The following is a 23609-nucleotide window of genomic DNA, read 5'->3' as shown; positions in this document are numbered from 1 at the left end:
TCTTAACCTCTGAGCCATCTCTCCAGGCCTTGAAAGGTAATCTTATGAGGAAACTTAAAGGAATCACAAACGTAAACTTTTATATATGAAAAAGAATCAGTCAGTTCTACTTTAAGTCTTTGGGGTATGCACCTGCTCATCTTTAGTTTCTTATATCAGGAGACTGAGGGCAAAAATGGGCACAAAGAAGTAATCATATCCTTTGGTTACCAAGCAGACCCAGCAAAGAAAATGCATCAACTAGCAACAATTGAAAGTTGCTTTGTGTTGTTGAACCTATAATTCAGCTGTGTGTCCTTGTGAACTTCAGATTGTTTTCTGTTTTTTTTTTTATCTCAAAGCTATTACCAAAACCTTTGATCTATTCTGAAGTTATTTTAAGGTTTTGTTTCAACTCATGATGCACACCAAAAAAAAAAAAAAAAAAAAAAAAAAAAAAAAAAACCCTGTAAATACATCATTCAGTATTAAGAGACAGTCTGGCTCCTGGGGACTCAATTATTTTCCTTAATCATTAACCTGAACTGCAATCTATTCAGCTCCATAGGTGAATTTCATAGTCTCTAGCTGTGTGACAATTGCTTGTATCTATTTTTAATCACCAGAACTCTGTATAAACTAATACTACTATTATCAATTAGACAGTATAATTTAGGAAGGAATTATCTTCATAATGATCCACAGGTTAAAAAACAGCAATAGAGTAGGGTGTTTCCATGAGATAAACATACTACATTACAGGCAGTGGTCATCTTGCCACACCCATTAGCACATGCCAGATACCAGAGGAAGAGGGCAGGGGCAAATATGTAAAGGAACAGCAAAAGAAAAGTCACTCTGTGGTCTATGATCTTGTCTATCCAAGATTCACCATCAAGGATGCTCCTTCTGGTGGGTTAACATCCTGAAGTCAATTGCCACCTACTGCTTCTCTGACATGGCCACCAGCATGACACTAGTCAAAAGTCGGTTTTTCTAAAATTTTCTGATTATTTTTGCAAAGTTAAATTGCCCCGTTAATACTGAAAGGATTTATTTGTCTTTTTATTTGTTTATTCTCTTTATGTAGCCCTGACAGGAACTCACTATGTAGATAATGCTAGTCTTGAACTCAGGGATCTACTTAACTCTGTCTCCCCAATGTTAGGATTAAAGGCATGATCCACCATGCTGGACCTGAAAAGACTTACAAACTGAGTAACTTTACATCAAACCACACATTATCATTATTGTTAAAATCTATCCTGCTCTCAATAGTTTTTGTCTATACAAAATAAAGTAGCTATCTATACATGATTATATAATCTTTACTTAACAAAACTGCACAATTAAACTGTTAGTCATACAAGCAAAAAGGTAGGGAAGTGTGCTTTTGAATGGCACTTAAGTTCTAATCCTGAAAAAAGCATTCTCATTCGTGCACTCCCCAAGAAAGTGTTGTCTGACTCTGCACACCTGTCTCTGTAGTTAGAAGCACATTCCTTGCTTGATTACAGAGTGCAAACAACTCAATAATGTAGAAAGTTCCTGTACTAGCACAAAACTTAACAGCATAATCTGTTCATTTTCTGCCTACATGGTCTGTTCCCTAGATTCCAAATCCCTTTAGACACTTGGAGTCATCTCGATTCCTATACAAACTTACTTTCCAGACCTCTTATTTTTGCTCAACCTGAAGTACCTACCTAAACCTTCCAAGTCAAATGACCTCCATGGGTTGTACTCAGACAGACCGTAGTGCCCTTTTAAGAAACAGTATCTCAGAATGGAGCAAACACAGGAGCTGTGATAAGGAATTACAATGACAGGAAGACTCTCAAGGACAGGGGATCCAGCGATTAAGATGTATTTGGATGGAAATAATAACACATCTCTGGCAAAGGCAATGACGGGACAGGATGGCACACAAATCTCAAAGTGAAAATTGAAAAGAAAAAAGGAAGAAAAGGAGGGCTCCGTCAAATCGGATGTTTGCAAGACTTAACACAGACTAGGATATAATTGGCAGTGGCAGAGAGCTTGTGTAGAGCATTCTGAAGGCATGACTTATACGTGGGGCGCTAGCTGTGAAACCTATTTAAGACTGAGCAGAACATCCACCACCACCCCTCCTCACTGCCTCTGTCCTGTACCTGAAAAGTTTTCAGCTCTCTGCAGGGCTTCTTGGAGGTTCACGTTCTGTTGCAGAAGTTCTTCCTGCTCTTTGGATTTCTCCTTCAGCTGCCAGGTAAGGGTGTCTATAGTTTCCTTGAATTTCTTCTCTGAAGCATTTGTTGCCTGCTGCTGGGCTAAGAGCTGTCCCTCCAGGATATGTTCTTGGTGAGTAAGGTTTGCTTGGTATTGCTTTAGAAGGTTGGATACCTGGAATACTAAACCACAGAGAATTAAAACTCAGTCTCTCCTCTCTAGTAGAAACACTGTTACTGAATGCCCAGAACATTAAAACACAGACCCAAATAATCTCTTTTGACAGCATGAAAGTGTTGACAGAAATGCTTTATAAATCTGAACAGCAATGGAAGAACAAATGTACTTGAAAGTCTGTGGGCAACTACCGAAATTTATTCAGAACTTATGGACTTAGAAGCTATTCAATTGCGTTTTTGTAACTGAAAATCCATTGCAATTTTCATTATAACCATGCAGATATTTCTTAATAAAAAATTCAACAGCTTTATTTTTGTTTTGTTGAGATTTATACACAAAAAAAAATGTAATGGTTGGAGTGGTATTAAGGTACAAAGCGGTGTGGCAAAGGGGTGACAGGTAGGGTTATAACTCAATGGGGGAGAGCTTAGTTAGCATGCTAAAGCCCCTGGGTTCTGTGTTTAGTTTGGAGAAAAAAAAATAAAGGGCTTCGCAGATTCCACCCCTACTTGAGGAGCTGTTGGCAACTGGTTGCTGCTGGAAAGGGAGAGTCAGTTTTCTTCACGGATGTTACTCCTGTGAGACTCCCTATGCTCCAGCAGATGGCCCTATACCCATGCCCAGACAGGCAGCAGTAAGTGGTTTAAAAGTTAAAAGCAGAAGACATGAAATTCAGAGAAAAAGGAGGGTTTTGGGAGAAGAATGGGGAAGTGCTTGATCAAAATGGATTATATATATATATATATATATATATATATATATATATATATATATATACAAAATTCTCAAACAATAAGGAAGTAAAATAATTTTTTTAAAGTAATGACAAGGAGAGAAATAAAAAAGAAGACCCTAAAAAGTATGCCCATAGAGGGCCCCAGGAAGGGGAAATAGTTAAGATCTCTTGGATAGACTGGGAGGGGGATGGGGAATAGAAACATGAGGGATCGAGATGGCTGAGTTGGGGGAGAGATGGAGAGGGAGAACAATGAAAGAGATAACTTGATAGAAAGAGGCATTATGGGGCTAGGGAGAAACCTGGTGCTAGGGAAATCTCAAGAATCCACAAGGGTGACCCCAGTTAAGACTCCCAGCAACAGTGGAGAAGGTGCCTGAACTGGCCTTCCTCTATACTTAGATTGGTGACTACCTTAAGTGTTATTATAGAACCTACATCCAGTAAAACTTATGGAAGCAGATGCAGGGATTCACAGTCAAGCACTGGACTGAGCTTCTGAAGAGAGGGAGGAAGGATCACATGAACAATGGGAGTCAAGATCTTGATGGAGAACCACACAGACAGCAGTCTACCTGAGTTCACAGATACTGGACTGACATCTGGGGAAACTGAATGGGACTGAACTAGGCCCTCTGAATGTGGATGGCAGTTATGTTGTTTGATCTGTTTGGGGGTGGGAGTTGTGCTGGCAATAGGACTAGGACTTATCCTGGATGTATGAACTGGTTTTTGGAATCCCATTTCCTACAATGGATACTTTGCTCAGCATTGATACAGGAGGGAGAAGCTTGGTCCTGCCTCAATTTGGTATGCCAAACTTCATTGACTCCCCAAGGGAGGCCTTACCCCCTCTGAGGAGTAGATGCAGTGTGGGGTGCGGGATGTGGAGAGTCATAGGAGGGGAGAAAGGGGAAATGGGGTTGGTGTGTATAATGAAAAAAAATATATTTTAAAAAAGTAAGTTAAAGGGGCTGGAGAGATGGCTCAGCGGTTAAGAGCATTGCCTGCTCTTCCAAAGGTTCTGAGTTCAATTCCCAGCAACCACATGGTGGCTCACAACCATCTGTAATGAGTTCTGGTGCCCTCTTCTGGCCTTCAGGCATACATGCAGAGAGAATATTGTATACATAATAAATAAATATTTTAAAAAGTAAGTTAAAAAATAGTATAATGGAACAGATATAATATTGGCAATCTATAATAGTCACCTCTCCCTTAGACTCTGATTCACAGGAGGAAATGCCATTAGCAATTTATTTGCTTATTTCCTCTTTAGCTCCTCCCACTCTGTCTATACCACATACTTCCTAATTTTATTTAGGAACTCTGACATTTGCTTTCATTTTTAAGGCACCCACGCATGAAACATTTGTGAATTTCTGTATGGTATCATTGAGAGTAAATTTCATTTGAGCCATAGAACAGTTTGGGGTGGTGGGGACGAAACAAACGCTGTGTAACCAGGCAGAAATGAACTCTGTTTTAGGAACTCAGCTCAGTTCTAGTGCAACTGGCTGCTGATCCTCTGCTTCAAGGCCTGATCTGAGTCTGCTGGATAGGGATGGACACCTCACTTCAGACTGCTGCCATCAAGTGGGATCCCCTGCACCTCATTAGGTAAGGCCTCAGGCGCCCACAGACAATTTAAAACAAACAAGCAAACAAAAACAAAACAAAACATCGCACAGACGTAGACACACAGGAAACAAGTGGCGCTCCTGGGGCCTGATGTTTCCAATCTGACTGGCAGAGTAACTCAGTCCTGAAAGCTGCAGGCTAATGCAGAAGCAACCTTATCTTTCCTTCTTGGCCACTCTGGTCTTTTTTCTGGTGTCTTCTTTTTCCCTCTTAGTATCTCCGGTTTCCTACATGTTATAAACTCAAAGTACATTTTGCTGTTAATGTTTTACTTACTTTAAGGAGGCAATTACGATTTTTAACATTTTATCAGATCCATCCAAACGAGGCTACATGTGTTTTCTTTTCCGCTTGGACTGCTCAGATAACCCTATGTATTATAACCTTCAAGTTATTATCAAATTATTCTAGAATGCATATAGGCTCATCCGAGAAATTATGAAGCAAAACAAAAACACTCTACTGTGAATAATCTCTATTCCATGTTCCTCTCTAGTAAAGGGAAGAACACAATATATACATTAAACTCCTGGCTTCTTTTCAAAGCATTTTGCCCAAAATAAGTCTAAACCTAGACTCACTTATAGTTATTACCAGATGTGTTCATCACCCCCATCCCCCACCCCCAGTTCCTTACTTTAACACTTACATTGCATCCACTGTATAATAAGGGTCACTGATAACCCCAGGCAAACGATGATGAGAACCATAGCAGCAGGGCACCACCATGGGGACAAAAGAAAAAGCAAACCTGCAGGGAAGAAGAACCAGAAAATTGAAAAGAGCAAAGGCAGATAGATAATCAAGCTAGGCTCTGGATCCTGTCTTTGCTCTGTGCTCTGCACGTCTTAGCCCCCTGCCCAACCTCACAGGACCTGCATATGTGCAGGTGGACCAATGGATGGTTGTGGAACTGAAGCAAATTACTCATGGGCTGACATGGGAAAAAATAACAGCTGGGGTTCAGTGGGGCATCCAACACAAAATATTTGATTCTAAAGCTTTAACTTCATCTGTTCTATGCACAGTGCCCTTGGAAGAACTCTCAGTGTAGCCTAACTCCATCTACGGTGCAGAAAGACTGACCTTTGCATACACGTGGACACAGGTATTTCTAAGTAACATCTGACCTTTACACACACATGTGTATGGGTACTCTTAAGTAATATAGTGCAAACTGCTGTCAGATATCAAGCAAAATATTTTAATCAGTCACCTGAGATTTCCTCAAGAAATTTTATGCCTGATATCATACCATTCAATTTTCATTCTAACAAAATTACCTCTTGAAACTAGAGTTATTAACCAAAGGAAACTAGGAACGAAGCCTTGGTATGCACTTGACTGATAGCAATAGCTGGCCTTGTGCTTAGGTTAAGTGTGGCAAACCCCCTACATTAAGTAGAAAAATAAAACCAAGTGCTCAGTATGGCAGGGGATCATGTTTCTTCCATGAAGTGTAGCAAGTCAGCTAAAAACGCTATTCCAGCTGGGATTCTGATAATGATGGTGGCTGACGTGAAGTAAGCTCAGGTATCTAGGCCTATTATCTCCAGAGAAAAAGTTACCTTATTTATGAAAACGAGCCATGCAGCTCTGATGTCAGACATAACTCTGACATGAGAATGTACAGTTATGTGTCCCACAGACATTACAGACACAAGAGAAAAACATCACACACAATGTATTAGGCTTCCTCCCCTGTAAGACAAACAGAACACTGATAATGTTCTCCTTTCCATGTAAAGAAGAAACCAGAAGCTTCAGTCACTAGCTTGAGAGCACACATGCAATAAAACTCAGAAGGTAGATTTTTGGGTTTTATGTTGTTCTTGCTTGAGACAATGTTTACTTTGTAGTCCACATTGCCTTGGAACTCACTTAGTAGACCAGGATGGCCTTAGGCTGGTGAATTTTCTTGCCTCAGCCTCCCTAGTGCAGTACTAGATCTGACTCCAAACACAAGCCTTTAATGTAATGCTAATAAACCACAAGGCTTGGAGTATTGCATTACCAAGATTTCAGTATAAATGTGGAAAATGTTCAAGAATATCAAGGGTCAAATATATTCACAGAGTTCTCATGTTTTAATAATCTCTGTTAGACTCTATAGATACTTTTCTTAAAAGATAGGAATTGTGACTGGAGGAAACACAGCTTATTCACTGCCTCAACGATTTCTGTCTCTGTACTTGTGGTGAGCTGGGAGACAATAGAAAGGAGTAATAACTTTTACAAATGGTTCCCTAATCCTGGCACCTGGTACCATGTAGCTGTGTGTAAGAACACCTTTATCTTTCACACGCTCCAGGACTCATTCAACATTGTATGCCCACAGCTCAAATGAAAACACCAATCCCGTGAGCCACCCATGTGAAAAGAAGACACGTGTTCCTTTTATCTACAAGAAACCTTCACCCCATCTCAGCGACATGAATTTTCGTGGTCTAATTCACCTGACTTATGGATTTTCGTCAGAAAACAACCCTTAGTCAATCAATAAAGAAACAAACAAATACTTCCTTACTAAATTTAGTACCTAATACATACAGTTCACAGTAGGTCTCTAATCTAACCAGGGACCTTAAGGAATTAGTCATATTTATCGCAAAAGTCAGGCAAGCAATAGTTATTGCACAAATAATGAATGAAGGGTTGAACAAATCACTTACTGACATTATCTCCTGAATCTACTATTAAACACTTGCAATTCTTCACAAAAAGCTAGTGTAACTGTTCTTCGGTCTACTACTAACCCCCAGTACTGTCTTCACTCTGAGCTAGTTCAGCCACTCATATATTAAATTACACCATACTCACACTTAGTCTACCCACGGAAAGATTCCAGTCTTGTTTACAGACACAGTCTATCTTTCTTCCCCTTCTTATGTTTCGTACCCACACCAACTCCCGCACACACACACACACACACACACACACACACACACACACGTGCTTTCTCTGTGTAGTCCTGGCTGTCCTGGAACTCACTCTGTAGACCAGGCTGGCCTGCTCCTGCCTCTAGCCTCCAGAGTGCTGGGATTAAAGGTGTGCACCACCACTTCCCAGCTTTTTTTCTCTTAATTTTATAAGATAATAGGCATTTTATCTGTAGTTGTCTACATATTTGAGATTATCAATTAAACCTGAGTGGTTCAATTTACCGTATCGGCCAAACATAAACTATAACTTTTCAAAGCAAGTCTACTGTGTGCTCAGCCATACTGAATATACGGAATCGTTTTAGATAGTTCATAAAGCACTTCAGATTTTTACAGTACTTTAACAACACATATAAAAATCATCACTGTGTTCTCTGAATGAAAGCGTTCCCTACAGTTTTTCATGAACTGGATTCTGCAGAGAAGGGAATCTGTGGTACGATTTTGGCTCTACTTTATAAGGTTCCACAAAAAGTAAGTGACTTCATTAATCCTGATTCTGGGCTCGCATTCTGTGGAAGGAGATAGTCAGCAGCACTCTTGAAGCCTTCAGGATAATGATTCAGAGAAGTCACTAAAGAGATAGCATGGATAATAACAGCTTACAGTGAAGATGTAGAAAAGGCAAGTTATTAGCTTGAGTTCTACTTGTTGCTCTTCTAAATAAGTGCTATTAGCCCCATGTATTTCCTGATATTCTAATGCTTTTGCTTCTTAAAGTCCTTCCCCCGTACACTTAATTTGAATTTCTAAGCTAAGCAGGCATTCTTAAGCATCCACCCATCCCTGGTACCTTTAGCCTTCTTATGACATGACTTCTGGTCAGGCTGCTCGTTCACAGACTTCATCTTGCCATCAAAAGTCATTTCCAAATTCATGCCAAAAATGAGAAGCTGAAGCAGTCAAGGACCTCAAACAACTGCCAGTGAGTGAGCTTCTGGCCCAGTTTAAGTAGCTGTTCTTATCTAGCAGGGGATGACTCAACCGTCGCAGGAGGAAGGGGAGACTTTGCTTCATATTGGAAAGTTGGCTAACACGAATTCTTAGGTTGTGTCTGTTGTGGGTGGGGAGAATGGTAATTCCAGTCCTGTTTCGTGACCTTTCCCTAAGAAACAGACAGCAGGCAAAAATGCAGCATTCACGACAATTATAGGAAAGACACTGTAGAGTTATCAGATAAGCTTCTTTGAAGCTCAAAGAAGCACATGCTTCAAGCCAGGTTTGTAGAAAGGAATGTGACTTAATTTTCTACATTTATCTGTTTGCTGATTCACTCAAGCAGATTGTCGCTGTTTGCTGTCTTTTCATAAGTAGTACATTTTACTTTTCATTGTTTTGATTGGCAATTAGAAATGTAATATGAATCATGAAAGATTCCCATTTCTAGCCATAGTATCATAGGTATAGGGCTCAGTAAGGACAGTCTTGACCACAGCGACTCTCAACAACAGCATGAACCCTTTGGTACTAAATAGAGTAAGATTTTGTATCTTCTCCTGAATCTGTCATCTTGGAAAAATACTTATATTGAATTTATATATTTGTCTGTGATTTGAGGATAATGTATATTTTGATAGTGTTTCAATAGCCAGCTGTAGTGGCATAAACCTTTGATTCCAGCACTTAGTGTGGGAGGTACAGAGCCAAATGAATTTACACGAGTCCAAGGCCAACCTGGTTTATAATACTGAGTTCCAGGACAGCAAAGTTATTATAGTGAGTCTTGTCTCAAAAGAAAGGAATTATAATTTTTCAATAGGAACTTAAAAGATATTGTGAGAAATGTAGGTGAGTCATAAATCTCAGAAATAATAGGTAAAACTACTATTAATCCTTATATCCAGGAAAGTTACATTGGCCAGAATAGAATATGTTTTAGTCGGACCAATACTTCCTGGGATTTTAACCGCTATACCTGTCCATAGAGGGAATCTTCACTTGTTTTCCCATCATGAAATGATATATCTTTTTGAAATAATTTATATTTTTTAACATGTGTGTATGTGTGTGTGTTTGTGTACACATTTGCTTGTATGCATGCACAACACAGGTATATATGGAGGTCAGAGGACAACACAGGTGTTGATAGGCCCTGGTCACCCACTAATTAAGCAAAGGTCTCTTATTTGCTGATGCATGCCCTAGGCTAGCTGATCTGAGAGATTCCATGATCCTCTCCTATCTCTGCCCTCCATCTCACAGTAGGAGTGTTGAGATTGCAGACAGGGGAGTCTGTAATGGGCATTAACTGAGTTCTGGAGATCCTATCTTAAGTCCAGTCCTTGTGTGAGCCTTTGTTAAAAAAAAAGAATCCCTTACCTACTAAACACATTTTCTGGAGTTTGTGTATATACAGTTCTACAGTAGCTAAATTTTGTTTTAAACCACTTAGAGAAAAAGTGGAGTAGGGAAAGGGATAAAAGGAGAATGGGTAAGGCGTCTAGGAAATTACACAGGAAAAACCACCAATCCTAACAGTGTATATGATTCTGTATCCTTCCTCCACGCCAAGCGTTTTGGTTTCCCTCTTCCTGTGTAGGATATCCAGCATAAGCTGACAACAGCTTTTCTGCTGTTTAAAGTTTTCTTCTGTCACACAGTTCACAAAACAGCCAACAGAGCCAACACAACCTTATCCAAGATCTGCATTTGAAAAACAAAAAAACAAAAAAAAAACAAAAAACAATGCCTCCCTTACCTACTCCCTACCCCTGTTTCCTAGCTGGGGAGTGAATGCCAGGAATTGACTGTACTCCTCAGTTTCCAAAGTGGCCTTTTCAGTTCCACTTTCACTAAGATTCAGGAGAATCTGAGGACATTTCTTATAGTGATGAATTAATAAACCCTAAAATGGCAGTGCAATGAGAAGGACGCTTTATTATTCCCACAGGGACTCATTTATCTCAGACACTATCAATAACGAAGAATATAAACTACACAATGACTGATATTTTAGCTACTGTAGATGTACCACTTAAGGTCACGCTAAGTCCATTCACATTGTCATACAGCTGTCACCACCACCCACCTGCACAATGTTCCCATCTTTTCTAGCTGAAAATGTTCTCACAGTTCCTGTGATGGTTCATTCTACTTCCTGCCTTGTCTGGATCACTTGATAGCTCAGCAAAATGTTTGGGAATAGAGGTTAATACCATATACCTATTTCCTCTGAATTCAAACATTTCTTTGTGGATGAGGGAAGGGTGGGATGGATTCTTTGGTCCGTCCTTGTTTCCCTATCTGTGGTGAACAGAATTTGTTCACATCTTGCCATGAAAATTCACACACCAGATCAATCAATCAATCAGTAGAGATAGATGGCCTATTTATATTTTGAAAGGGATTCATTCAAAATATGAAGGCCAAAAGAACAGAAGCAACTATCCCCCTCCATGTAATGAAATATTTTCTAACATATGACCTTTGGGCTTCAGTTTCACCACCTGCTCCTTCTGGTTTTCATACTGGTCTTTGAACTGGAATTAGACCCTCCCTTGATTCTTCTGCATCCTCATTTTTCTCGGTAGCTCTGCAGGTTTCGACTAGGCAACCCCTATAGTCACATGAAACAATCTCATCTTAGAAACTTCTGTCTTCATATCCACACATTCCATCAATTCTTCTTCTCTGAAACATTCAATTGACCACTCCCTCTTTCTCCTTGAAATCAAGCTTGTATGTTCTGTCCTTTGAATTTTGATACTGTACTTTGTGCCAGATTTCTAATTCTTGAACAAAGTATCGGAGGTAATGAATACACAAGGAGAAAGGGTTAATATTGGCTTTTGGTTTCAGAGACATCATCAATCAATAGTCAATTATCTCCAGTGGTTTTGAACCTGTGGTGAGACAGAAAATCAGCATGAAAAGATGCTCAACTTGTGGATCTAGGAAAGTAGGCAGTCTCATTCAAGGATCTGATCTAGAACCTCTCTTTGGTCCCACAGTCTCCTAACAGTGGGCACAGACTGGCAACCAGTCCTTCAACACTTGAGCCTTTGGAGGACATTCAATCTCTATTACCTCATGTTAGTAAAAGAACCTGTCAGTTTTCTTTTCATGTTTGAGTTAGTTTGCTGAAAATTGTGTCTTCAAGTTTTATCCATACTACAGCACAGCTTAGAATCCCTTCTTTATGTAGAATACTGTATTTTATCTTTTCACTTGTTGATGTGTTTATCTTGTTCTCTCTCTCTCTCTCCCTCTCTCTCTCTCTCTCTCTCTCTCTCTCTCTCTCTCTCTCTCTCTCTCTCTCTCTCTCTCTCTCTCTCTCTCTCTCTCTCTCTGTGTGTGTGTGTGTGTGTGTGTGTGTGTGCATGTGTCTTGCTCTTGATACAGGGTCTCACTATGAAGTCCTGGTTCAAACTCACAGAGACCCTCTTGTCTCTGCCTCCCAAGTGCTAGAATTAAGGTGATGCCACACCACCACACTCGACCTTTTCTCTCGCTCCCAAACATCTGCAGAGATAAGTTTCCAAGAAACTGTAAAGACTTAAACGAATACAGGATGCTCCATGACCCCTAACTCCTGGTGTCACAGCTTCTCTTTGAGGATGTATTCTCAGTGCTCTAACTTAAAATGTAGCAAAGGTCAAAGAATGCAGGTGGTCATGCAGAAGGAATTACTTCAGGCGCATGATGAGTGTGCTGAAGCCTCTCTTCTCCTGTGTCTGTCTCCACACTCATCATTAGAATGTAAAGAAACATTTCTTAGTTGCCTAAAGTTCTTTGTCCATAAATGGGATCCTTTGAGGCTTCCCACTTTCACATCTATTGTCCTTGTTGAGGTCTAGTTTAGGCACTGTGTTTTCAAGGTTCCATGAGTGATACTAATGTTGAGAGAGAGAGAAATAAACTTCTCCATGGATGAGCTCCCTCACTGATTATCCAACACGAAGTGGTCAGTCCTGAATTCAGTCAAACATGTTCATACAAGTAATACTAAATGGAATGAGCGGGAAATTATGTAATTATATTTCAACTAAATTTTTTTTGTTTGTTTGTTTTGTTTTTGTTTTTGTTTTTCGAGACAGGGTTTCTCTGTGGCTTTGGAGCCTGTCCTGGAACTAGCTCTTGTAGACCAGGCTGGTCTCGAACTCACAGAGATCCGCCTGCCTCTGCCTCCCGAGTGCTGGGATTAAAGGCGTGCGCCACCTCCGCCCGGCTCAACTAAATTTTTTGAAGTATGATTACACTAATCCCATAGCCACTAAGAAATACATTCTGCTTAAGAGAGCTTGCAAGTGGGCCCTCTGCCATGACAGCCTTCTGACGAGAATGCTGTTAACCAGACACCTTGATGTCAGCTTATAGAATCCCAAGCAATAAACTCAGCTAAACTGTATACAGACTTCTTGCCCTGCTGGGAACGCTACTCAGTGTGTGTGTGTGTGTGTGTGTGTGTGTGTGTGTGTGTGTGTGTGTGTGTTGTCTTATACTGTTGCTCACACGATTTATAGTAATGAGCTTCATGACATCTTAACTAGACATCCAAATTTTTCTGTGTTGTTTAACTTCTCTAAGTTTAGCACAAAGCTCTGAGTTTGATCACCAATACTGCGCTAAGGGGGAGTGGTGGCACATGCTTGTAATCCCAGCACTGAGAAGGTAAAGACAAGATCAGAAGCCAAGGTCACTCTTAGCTACATAAAAAGTTTGAGGTCAGACATGAATCTCTGTCTCAAGGGTGGAAACACTTTCTGTTTAATCCTGTCACTAATTTTCAATGCCTCTGAGCTTGGAATTCAGTACCTATGCTGTGATCTTGGCTCCTAAAGCAGAGACACTTCCTAGTGAAACACCCAGGGGTTTTAGAATGAAACTGACTTCTGCCTCCTCTATTCCTGAAATCATGTTTGTGAGCCAAACCACTGCTCAGCCATATGCATCTTGATGTTAGTGTCTCTAAGTATCCATAGTCCCAACCTCTGTTTAATTGAGGCATAGAAAGAAAGGAGAGCATGGAGGGTGCACCTGACAGCCAAGGCCAAAGGTGAATAATCAAAGGAACCACAAGTTCGCAATTATTTGGCTACACTTGTTAGAGTGGTTGTATAACAATTCCCTGAAGCAGGGGTGAAGAGGTCTGTGTATGGGTACCTCCCACTGGCCCTGGTCCCAGCTCTTTATAACATGAGTACAAGGTAATGATTCACAAGCTTAATGGGATGGGGTAATGTAGGTTGGTAATAAGAATATTTCCATTTTCTCTAGCTCCATGCCCTCCCCATCCTTATGCCATGGAGACCTTCAGTTTTCTTCTCTGACTGGTCTTTCCTTTACCATTGTTTCCCACTTAAAGGATGTGATTCTAATGTGTCACAGGGCATGACACATTAAAATAAATTAAGTTTTATCTCCTTGGGGGATAGGAAAAAAATGGTACCAGTAATTCTGAAAAAGAAAAACAAGGCAGTGATTAACAGAAGCCTATTTTGTTCAGGCCTGTTAAGAAGCTTGGGGGCAAGAAAGATGATTACAATCATGTGGTCAGAAATTGCCACCGGGAGAAAGTCAAAGTAATTGGGAAACCTGTTTATGCAGGTGAAGGCTGGTATGGGTAGACATAATAGTGGGGTTAACCATGGAAACTGTTCAAGGAAAGGAATAGTGCAATCTAGAGAGGGCTGGTAGAAAAATGGGATAGGCAGGGTAGATATTAATGATCCAGCATACTGGAAGGAACCATCGCATATAAAACAGAGCTAAATTTAAAACACCTTAACTAATATCAAATGCTTGCTACCAGAACTGTGGTATGCATCATAAACATCCATTTTTTAGTTTATCTTTATGAGTATTTTGCTTTTGTGTATATATACTCACTACATATCTGCCTGATTCCCAAGAAGGAAAGAAAATGTCAGAGCCTTCTGGAACTGGAACCACTGCAGCTCATGAGCTACTATGTGGGTGCTGAGAACTAAATTACTTTCTGTATCAAATCAAACTGAGTTGACAGAGAATGGAAGACCTTGTCCATAATCCAACAGCTAACAAGGGGTTAAACAAGCAGCTGCCTCAACCCCCTGAGCTATGCTTTTAGCTATGGTTGTTTATGCTTTTTCCCAGAAGAAGAGGAAAAGGGAGGGATCCGTGGGGTTTTCCACTACATGGTGTCTGAACAGAAATATTCTATGCAAGAGGCTTCCTTGTCCCGGATTGTCCTTTCTCTATTAAACAAAAGCAAATGCAAGTTTAATTAACATCCATTGTGCTCCCTACTGTATGACTAGGAGCAGTAGGTCCAGGCCTAGTAAAAGGTTGTAACTAATGCCTCGCTTTCTGGTCCCTTCAAAAGTCCTTCCATCTCACAGAAACTTCTGTGGAAATCTGGAACACACTTTTCATTCAATAGCCTATGTTTTAAAAAGAGACAAATAGGCTTGGGAAGACCAACATTGTACCAGGGAGTTCCCTCGCTGTTTGCTTTCCTTAGCTGTGAAAAGGAAACTGTTTAAATTCTACATTCCTGTATCACATAGTCACAGTGTAATCATAGGGTTTGTGAGGCTCGGAGTGTGAAGGAGCCCACCCCGCAGCCTCCCCTCAACAGGATGCCACCCTGCAGCCTCCCCTCATTAATTAGAAAACAGTTGAGATGTGGTTTTGTTCAGTCTTTTGAAATGGACATATCATTGTAAATTAAGCCTGCGTGTTCTTACTTAGCACTCTGCACTGCTTAAGAATTCCTGCTTAAATGTCAAGCATTCACATGATATTCACTGTTTCCATACAAGAATTTTCTTTATAACCATTTTCTATCTTTTCCATTGTGGTGCACTTATTTTTAAATATGACTTTAAGTTTTATTTTATTGTGGATAGTATGTTTTTTGAGATAGAGGTCTTACTGTTTCCTTAGAAAGCCTCATTTTACTGAACTAGACTCAAATGATCCCCTTGCCTCAGCTTCCTGAGTTGATGAAACCACAGTTGTACATATTGTGCCTGGTTCTCAAGTCACAACATCACAGTACTGCTTTGAGAGGGTTGGGTGTCACGAAAAACAGAAACAGAGGGGGTTTTCTTGGAAATCAGTTTTATAAATGATGCCTGTGTGTCCAGTTTGTTTCAATGGATTGAAACTGGTATAGAGTGGGGACTGAGAAGATTGATAGCACCGGAGAGTCTAGTTTTTAAATCCGTTTCCAACTCTAAAGATCAGGTGGCTTTCTGGCTCATTTGGAATCCCTCAGTCCTGCTGAGTGGTTACAATAAATGACCCAGAACTAGCAGGGTTGATGATCAACATAGTGAGGGAGTTTTCAAGGATCAAGAAGGGGGATGCCAATCACACGGAGAGGAGGCAGAGGGAGACTGGCAGCATGACTTTCAGACTTTAGCGGTCATCCAGGAGCCAAGATTGTAACCAGTTCCCTGATGAACACAAGAACGCATTTGGTCACTCGCAATCTGCCTTTGACCTTTTTTCAAATCTAAGTTTCTCATTATGGACTGGAAAAAAGTCTAATTCAGAGGACAAATGTGTCCTTTAATGCCTTTCCGTTAGGGGCAGAGGGGGAAAGAGTAAATACATAGAAAGGCTTGATAACCAAAAGGAAAGGAAGAAGAAACAAATGGGGAGACCATGTGAAGAAAACTAGAGAAAGCAGAGGAAACTAAAAGGGAAAAGGAGAGTGGAATACTGGAATTTGAAGGCAGGAGGAATAGAGGGAGAGGGATATTGATTTATTGCTGAGAAAAGTTCTCTCTTTAGGCATTCTGGACCACAAAGATCCACATGGCACTGAGCATGGATAGGATACAGCAGATGCACCCAGCATGACACTTCTGGACCAGGTGTTCAACCTAATGGCAGTCCGCGCCCGAGTGGTGATGACCTCTGTCCTGGTTTACTTCATCCAGGTGAGTTCAGCTATGAAAAGGTGAGAAGAACCTTTCTTTTGCTTATTATTTTTAAGTTATACTTATTCTGGGAGGAGATGGATGGGATAATAAACAGATGTAATGAGAAAAGAGTATCACACATTGATCCCTTAGTACTGAGGAGTCTCAAAGGTGTGTGTGTGTGTGTGTGTGTGTCTATGTGTGTGTGTGTGACAGAGAGAGACAGACAGACAGAGAGAGACAGAAAGAGAGAGACAGAGGGAGAGAGAGAGAAGAGAGAGAGAGAGAGAGAGAGAGAGAGAGAGAGAGAGAGAGAGAGAGAGAGAGAGAATGAACAATGCCCATGGAAAGAGCCACAGAAGTTAGGACAGTCAGAGATGGAACATGCTGCTTCATCCTGCTTTAACAAAGCTGGTAAGATTCAAACTCAGGTCCTCTTGCTTGAACAGCAATCTCTTACCCATTGAACCATCTCATTAGCCCCAGAAGACTCCTTAATACTATTTTAATATTTTAAACACTTTATTTTACCCCCATGGTGAAAGAGAAGCCCGTGAATCATCTGTTCGCTGAGAAAAGGCTAGATAGATGCAGTTTCTGGACAAACACCAGGGCCAAGTTCACACAGTAGGAAATCTAGCAGGGACAGAAACAGTGCAGAAACTAAGCTGGATCACATTCCCATGCAGGAAGCTGCCTGTCTGCTTGGTTTCCCACACAACTTAACTGATATATGAAAGTACTTTTTGTTTCTTGTATGTTCTCTCGGCTTTCTCTTTTTTTTCTCATCTTTCCCCTTCTTTCTTTGTAACATGTTGTCCCTCTATTGCTCTTCTTGTGTGATGAGTTACTGATATATTAAAGACTGTTCCCAAGTTTCAACTGGGCAAGGACAAGAAAGACAATCACAATGTCCCAGGGGATGGGCCAGGCGATTTCTAGGGTGACAAACAGAAATAAAGGGCTGTCCATCATTCCCAAAGGCAGTGATGCTCAGCCACTATCCAAGCCACATATCAGATCCCTGCCCTCGCAAGGAGCTTGTGCCTTGTGAGAAGTAGCCATAGGCAAATGAATGAACAATGTCACAGGCTATTGCAGACCAACCCTATGGCAATGTCCTTGTCTTTACAACTAGGTCTGAGAGAGCACAGCCCTAAGAGATGATTGTCAGGCTGCTGAAGGCTGCAGATGTGACCATTTTCCTGTCTGTGATTATTTCCTTCCCACAGCTTTCTGGAGCCAGATGTGAGGAGAATTGTGTCAACGCTGAACAGTAAGTGTCTGAGAGTTCAAGCTGGGAGCAAGGAAAGACAGACAAAGCACCAACACGGAAACATAGGCTAACACGTCAGTACACAGCTCTGACTTCCCCTTCTACTTAAGTGGACACCACCCACCCGCACAGACGTGTATGTCATCCGAAGTGCTCAGAATAACCCGGCCAATAGCACTTTTTTGTGAGACCGTCTTCCCATCAGCGTAGGACAAGTAGTTTAGATACATGTAGTCAAGGAGACCTGCAAATGGCTTCCTTAACTGTGCTTTCCAATGATTCATCAGGGCAGACTGAGTTCAACAGCCAGTCGCTGGCTTATCTTAGGGTGATTCCCATAGTAGCAGATCCACTTCAAATCCTTAACTTCAAATGAGGCCAGATGTAACAATCCTGTTCATGCTAAGGAAAAAACACACATTCACTGTAGAACCATTTCCCTGAAGCCAACTCTCTCAGATGCGAGGGGTATGAGGCATAAGGATCACCGTGACTACTTGACATGTGTATATTTGTTATTGGCTATGAGACATTTGAGGATTTGGACATCTGCCACTTTGTGGAGTCTAACATAGAAGTGAAAGGTTTGAACAAATAATGACTGTAAGGAGCAAGATGATATACTATTCCAGGGGAAACACAAACTGCATTTTCTATGGAACTGTGGCCAAAGATGGAATGCAAGAATAGATCTAAATACACATTTAGTGGACAGTGTTTCTTTAAATTATTATTTTAATGACAAAACTGGTACATCTTTAAAGATACACATGTTCCTTCTCTCTGCCTCTGACTCTCGGTTTTAGTCTCTCCCACGCTGTCCTCCTTGTCATCCCTACAGAAAAGTTTACAACCTCCCAAGCTAGTTAGCTCTCCTAGTGTGAATCCGGCCTCTCCCCTGTCTCCCTTCCTGTTTCGTTTCAGTGCATGTGCCCATCTGATCTTAGATGTGAAAGGGTAGGCCCTTCATAGGGGGAGGATGTTGCAAGAACTTGTGAAATATAAATTACAAATGTGACTTCTTTCATGCCTTCAACTGACATTTTCCTGGTATGTTCATTTCATTGGCCACACGTTCATATAAATTTAATGTTCCTGTCTGTTTTCCAAGTTATTTCTTAGAAATGTGTATGCGAAATTCTTTGACAATTTCCAACAGAGCTGCTCACAGTAGCCATGTGGACATTTTCTTTTCCCTTTCCTTTATGTTAGTTTAGAAAGAATTAAGTTTCATCATGCCATTTTTCAAATAAAATTTGTTATAATTTTTTCTCTTCTCTTCTTTTCCTTCCTCAGGCTCCTTAATCTTTTCATAGCCACTCTTTTTAACACAGTATTTATGGGCCAGAAAATAATTTGCACAGCAATGCCACTTTTTTATACTAAACTCTATTCAACTAGTTACATTGGACTTTTAAAAAAAAATTGTCTTTGCTGAGCATGGTGGCACATACTTTTAATCCCAGCACTAGGAAAGGCAGGAGGATCTCTGTGAGTTCCAGGTCAGTCTGATCTACAAAATGAGTTTCAGATCACCCAAAGCTACAAAGTGAATCAAGAAGAAGAAGAAGAAGAAGAAGAAGAAGAAGAAGAAGAAGAAGAAGAAGAAGAAGAAGAAGAAGAAGAAGAAACTTGTCTTGATGTTTTTGATTATAACATAGTATTTAATGTAACAACATGATTATTTCAGCTCACACTATTGGTTTTTAATATAATAAACTTCATTCTTTCTCCACAGTTGCTTGTCCACTGACTGGGTGCATCTCTGGTATATATGGTAAGTATTAGCTATATAATACCCTCAAAGCGACTTCCTTTTTCAGGTGCGTTATTTTTTCAGTTTTTAAATATGCTAAGTATTAGTATGAATATAAGTGTAGCTGTATTTCACAGTAAAGTTTTCTTAGTTCACCTCTAACCTATGTGACAATACACCATAGTTTCCTATTTCAATATACTCTCTTCATCAACATTGAGGGGTTATAGTGTCTTTCCACCAGCATGCGCTTAAGAAATACTTTTGCACAATGAAGTGAGAAGCAGTTACTTCAAACTATCTTCAGTACTTTGCCCTCATGACTGACAGTCTTGCTGAAAATTAATGACTGATATATGCAAAATGAAATTCAAAGATTAAGACCATAAAAAAGATGAATAGCGATCAAGATCATACATTAAGGGTTAATTATGTCGGAGCCAGGAAAGAAGCTTATCACAGCTTGGACTTAACAGGTGGGCTCTTGCAGGTTGCTGGTGGTAGTTGGTGCGTTGCTTCTCCTGTGCGGCCTGACTTCAGTATGCTTCCGCTGCTGTCTAAGCCGTCCAGAAAATGGGGAAGATGGGGCCCCACCACCCTATGAAGTGACCGTCATTGCTTTTGACCATGACAGCACTCTCCAGAGTACCATCACATGTGAGTGCACTCAACTTAGATGACCAAGAAAGGGGGCTCAGATTCAAAGAAGTACTAAAGGTATGGAGGTGTAGGGAGAACTGCCAGCTAGCATTGTGTGTTTGGGAATTCAGAGCAACTTTAATTGCCAGAAACATATTGTGTAACCTGGGCTATCTCTGATGCTTGTATTCTCAAGTTTTTTGTCTGATAATAAATTGATGAACAAAGTAAAATGTTAGAGCCAAGTTCACCTTCCTTCCTTTATTGTTCCCTCCCTTCCTCCTTCTTTTGTCCTCTGCCTGCCTTCCTTCCTTCCTTTCTTCCTTCCTTCCTTCCTTCCTTCTGTCCTTCCTTCCTTCCTTCCTTCCTTCCTTCCTTCCTTCCTTCCTTCCTTTCTTCTTTCTTTCTTCTTCTTCTTCTTCTTCTTCTTCTTCTTCTTCTTCTTCTTCTTCTTCTTTCTTTCTTTCTTTCTTTCTCTCTCCTTCTCTTCTCTTCTCTTCTCTTCTCTTCTCTTCTCTTCTCCCTCCCTCCCTTCCCTCTCTCCCTCTGTTTCTGTCTCTCTCTGTCTCTCTCTGTGTCTCTGTCTCTGTCTCTCTCTGTGTCTCTGTCTCTCTCTCTGTCTCTCTCTCTCTCTCCTTCCTCTCTTTCTTTCCAAGTAGAGTCTCATATAACCAAGACTGACTTCTGATTCTCCTACTTTCCCCCCTTCTCCTCAGAAATGTTGACATTCAATTGCGAACCATCACCTAGATGCATTCTTTTTCTTTGCTTTTCTTATATTTTTTGTGAGGCTGGGAGTAGAAACCAGGATTGCACACAGACTGGAAAAGTATGTTACTTATGTGAACTCCCAGACTCTTAGATTGTTTTTATTTCAAGAAATAGTACTGGTAAATTGACCAGGTTATCCTTGAATTCAACTGTAGGTCAGGCAGGTCTTAAGATATAATCCTCCTGACTCAGCCTCTCAAACAGTTGTGATTACAGACCTGCATTACTTGGTCTGTTCTTTATGAAATTATTCTTCCCTAAAAGTGAAGAGCAAAGTCAAGATAGAACGACAGAGGATAAGACACTGTGGCACTTATCATAAGAGCAACATAACCTGTGACTAAAAATTGACAAATATGGCAGGAATACGAATTTGAAAGAGGTTTTTGTGCCCTGTGGTGGTGGTTCACACCTTTAATTACAGCACTTGGGAGACCTCTGAGTTCTAGACCAACTTGGTCTACAGAACTAGTTCCAGGATAGCCAGGACTTCACGAAGAAGCCCTGTCAGAAAGAAAAGAAAGAAAGAAAGAAAGAAAGAAAGAAAGAAAGAAAGAAAGAAAGAAAGAAGAAAAGGAAAGGAAAAATAAAAAATAAAAAATTGAGATTGTAGTATTGGGAGGCTAGTACAAAGGGATTTAAATCTGAAGGTGGAGCTGGGTGGAACTCAAGAGAATAGTGCTGCCTAGCTTGTGTGAAGATGTGGCCTTGCTTCCTAGCATAGCAAAACAGGCAAAACCTGAAAAAAGGGATGAATGATAAAAATGCAACTCAGATTATTCAGATAGTGGGAAAGCAGGCTCTCCTGCAGGGTATAAAGTTAGTCATAAAGAATCTTTGAAGGATTTTTGTAATCTTTGTCCAAAGTTGTGACAATGAATTTGGAAATAGGTTAAAGACAAAGAAAAGTTAGGTCTGATGTAAATTCCCCCATGTCTAAGGACATTACCTTTGTATGTCATCATCTCTATATAGATTGTCTTCTTCCCTCACAGCACTTCAGTCTGTGTTTGGCCCTGCAGCTCGGAGAATACTGGCGGTGACTCATGCACACAGCTCCCTGGGCCAGCTGCCGTCCTCCCTTGACACACTCCCAGGCTATGAGGAAGCTCTTGGCATGAGCCGCTTCACAGTGGCAAGGTGCGGGCCGAAAGCTCCTGACTTACCCTCAGTGCCAGAGGAAAAGCAGCTGCCTCCCCCAGGGAAGGACCCTCCTCAGCTGGAACTCCCGTCACACTGATGGGCATGTTGATGGTATTCCTAATATCTAAGACATCCTGGAGTTGAGAACGATCCCCAGATAAATAGAATGCCTTCTTTTGTACCACCCAGAAAGGTTCAAGATACCATCTAGACATTGTTCTGTCCACAAATAGGACATTGTTTATTTCAACAATGTGCTTTTTTGAGACACAATTTTCTAATTGGAATTCTAACTCCTTATCCAATGGTCAAAGTTTGCAACTCACCTCTAGCTATGTAGATTACTACCAAAGCAGGGGAATATTAAGGTGTCTTGAAATCCTTCAACTATGGCATTCATGTACAGTTCCTTTAACCAAATGATACTGTAAATTGCTCTTCTCTCTGCTTGACTGCAGTAACGTTGAAGGGAAACACAGTGCAGGCACAGTCATTGATATCAGTACACCAAACACATGCATCTTTCCTTCTAGGAAATGACCACCAATATACTGAACAACAATGGCCACCTGGACATTGTAGATTGCAGGGCTGGGGGTGCTAATAAGAGGAGAGACTATAGAATAGCCTGTGCCACATGTCAAAACCTTTCTATCACTTTGGTCCTACACACAAATGTGACACATGGTATAGAGAACAGAAATGGTCCTAGAAACTCTTCAGAGCCTTGTCCTGCAAACGTATACACACATACACACATACAAACACACACACACACACACACAGAGAGAGGGGGGGGAGGGAGAGGGAGAGAGAGAGAGAGGAGAGAGAGAGAGAGAGAGAGAGAGAGAGAGAGAGAGAGAGAGAGAGAGAGAGAGAGAGAGAGAGAGGCTTGTGTTTCCTTTTAGACTCCAAAAAAAAAAAGCATTGCTTTGCTTCTTTCTGTTTTAGGATTTAAGTCTAGAGCAACTCCTACTGGGCCTTACTGCCATCTAGTGGAGCTATAGCAGAGAATGCACTTCCTCCATTGATTTCCTCTGCACCTCTCCAGTGCTCAAAGTACTTAAATGCTACCCTAAGCCTAGAACCTTCCAAGGTACCACTCTGATGAGTGAGTAGTGCCAAGCAATGTTGGCCACATACTACCTTCTATAATACTGTCATTACAATAAAAAAAGTGAGATGTACCCTGGCAAAAACTACCTAGGAAAGTTACTGAAATCTTGAAAGAGGGATTTTCTCATCTATAAATTAGACATCATTGTGCACAACCAAGAACACAAATACCCAAGGCATGATTTGTAAAGTATGTGTGCGTCAGTTACTTCTTACTGTTCTTTCTGTTGTCATTTGCTCTTCAGCAGCTTGTGGTGACTCCATTGAGTATTACGTTCTGGTTTGTCCTTTTGCCTGTATGCTATGTTATTGTAAAGTCATACCTAACGTGATTTTATTTTATCAATAAACATGCCTTGATTGAGATAAA

The 23609-nt window shown here is 40.7% G+C and overlaps 2 protein-coding genes across 6 annotated transcripts in view; one reads left to right on the top strand and one right to left on the bottom strand.

The window, feature by feature from the left end:
* Olr1 (oxidized low density lipoprotein receptor 1) overlaps positions 1-8770 on the bottom strand; it is an 18744-nt gene extending 9974 nt beyond the window's left edge. Inside the window, exons 1-3 of the mRNA XM_038320753.1 lie at positions 8480-8770; positions 5394-5495; positions 2133-2369 (exon numbers count right to left, since the gene is read on the bottom strand). Of these exons, the coding sequence (XP_038176681.1) occupies positions 2133-2369; positions 5394-5495; positions 8480-8564 (424 nt within the window). The 5' untranslated portion in view covers positions 8565-8770. The remainder of the gene's footprint in view (positions 1-2132; positions 2370-5393; positions 5496-8479) is intronic.
* On the top strand, positions 1879-23609 carry Tmem52b (transmembrane protein 52B). Of its 5 annotated transcripts, XM_038320755.1 has the most exons (9): positions 1879-2227; positions 4593-4723; positions 5773-5852; positions 16408-16556; positions 17771-17814; positions 19553-19591; positions 20061-20227; positions 21976-22234; positions 23075-23609. In XM_038320755.1, the coding sequence occupies exons 4-8, from the start codon at positions 16473-16475 to the stop codon at positions 22218-22220; spliced, it is 579 nt and encodes a 192-aa protein (XP_038176683.1). In that variant the 5' UTR covers positions 1879-2227; positions 4593-4723; positions 5773-5852; positions 16408-16472; the 3' UTR covers positions 22221-22234; positions 23075-23609. The 5 variants fall into 5 exon arrangements, with proteins under 5 accessions (XP_038176683.1, XP_038176686.1, XP_038176684.1 ...); XM_038320758.1 differs by lacking the exon at positions 23075-23609 and having other exon boundaries at positions 17677-17814; positions 21976-22908; XM_038320756.1 differs by lacking the exons at positions 4593-4723; positions 23075-23609 and having other exon boundaries at positions 21976-22908.

Source organism: Arvicola amphibius, chromosome 2 (genome assembly GCF_903992535.2).
Source record: "Arvicola amphibius chromosome 2, mArvAmp1.2, whole genome shotgun sequence".
NCBI lineage: Eukaryota > Metazoa > Chordata > Mammalia > Rodentia > Cricetidae > Arvicola > Arvicola amphibius.
The sequence above is the reverse complement of the archived record's forward strand: the minus strand, read 5'-3'. Positions and strand labels throughout refer to the sequence as shown.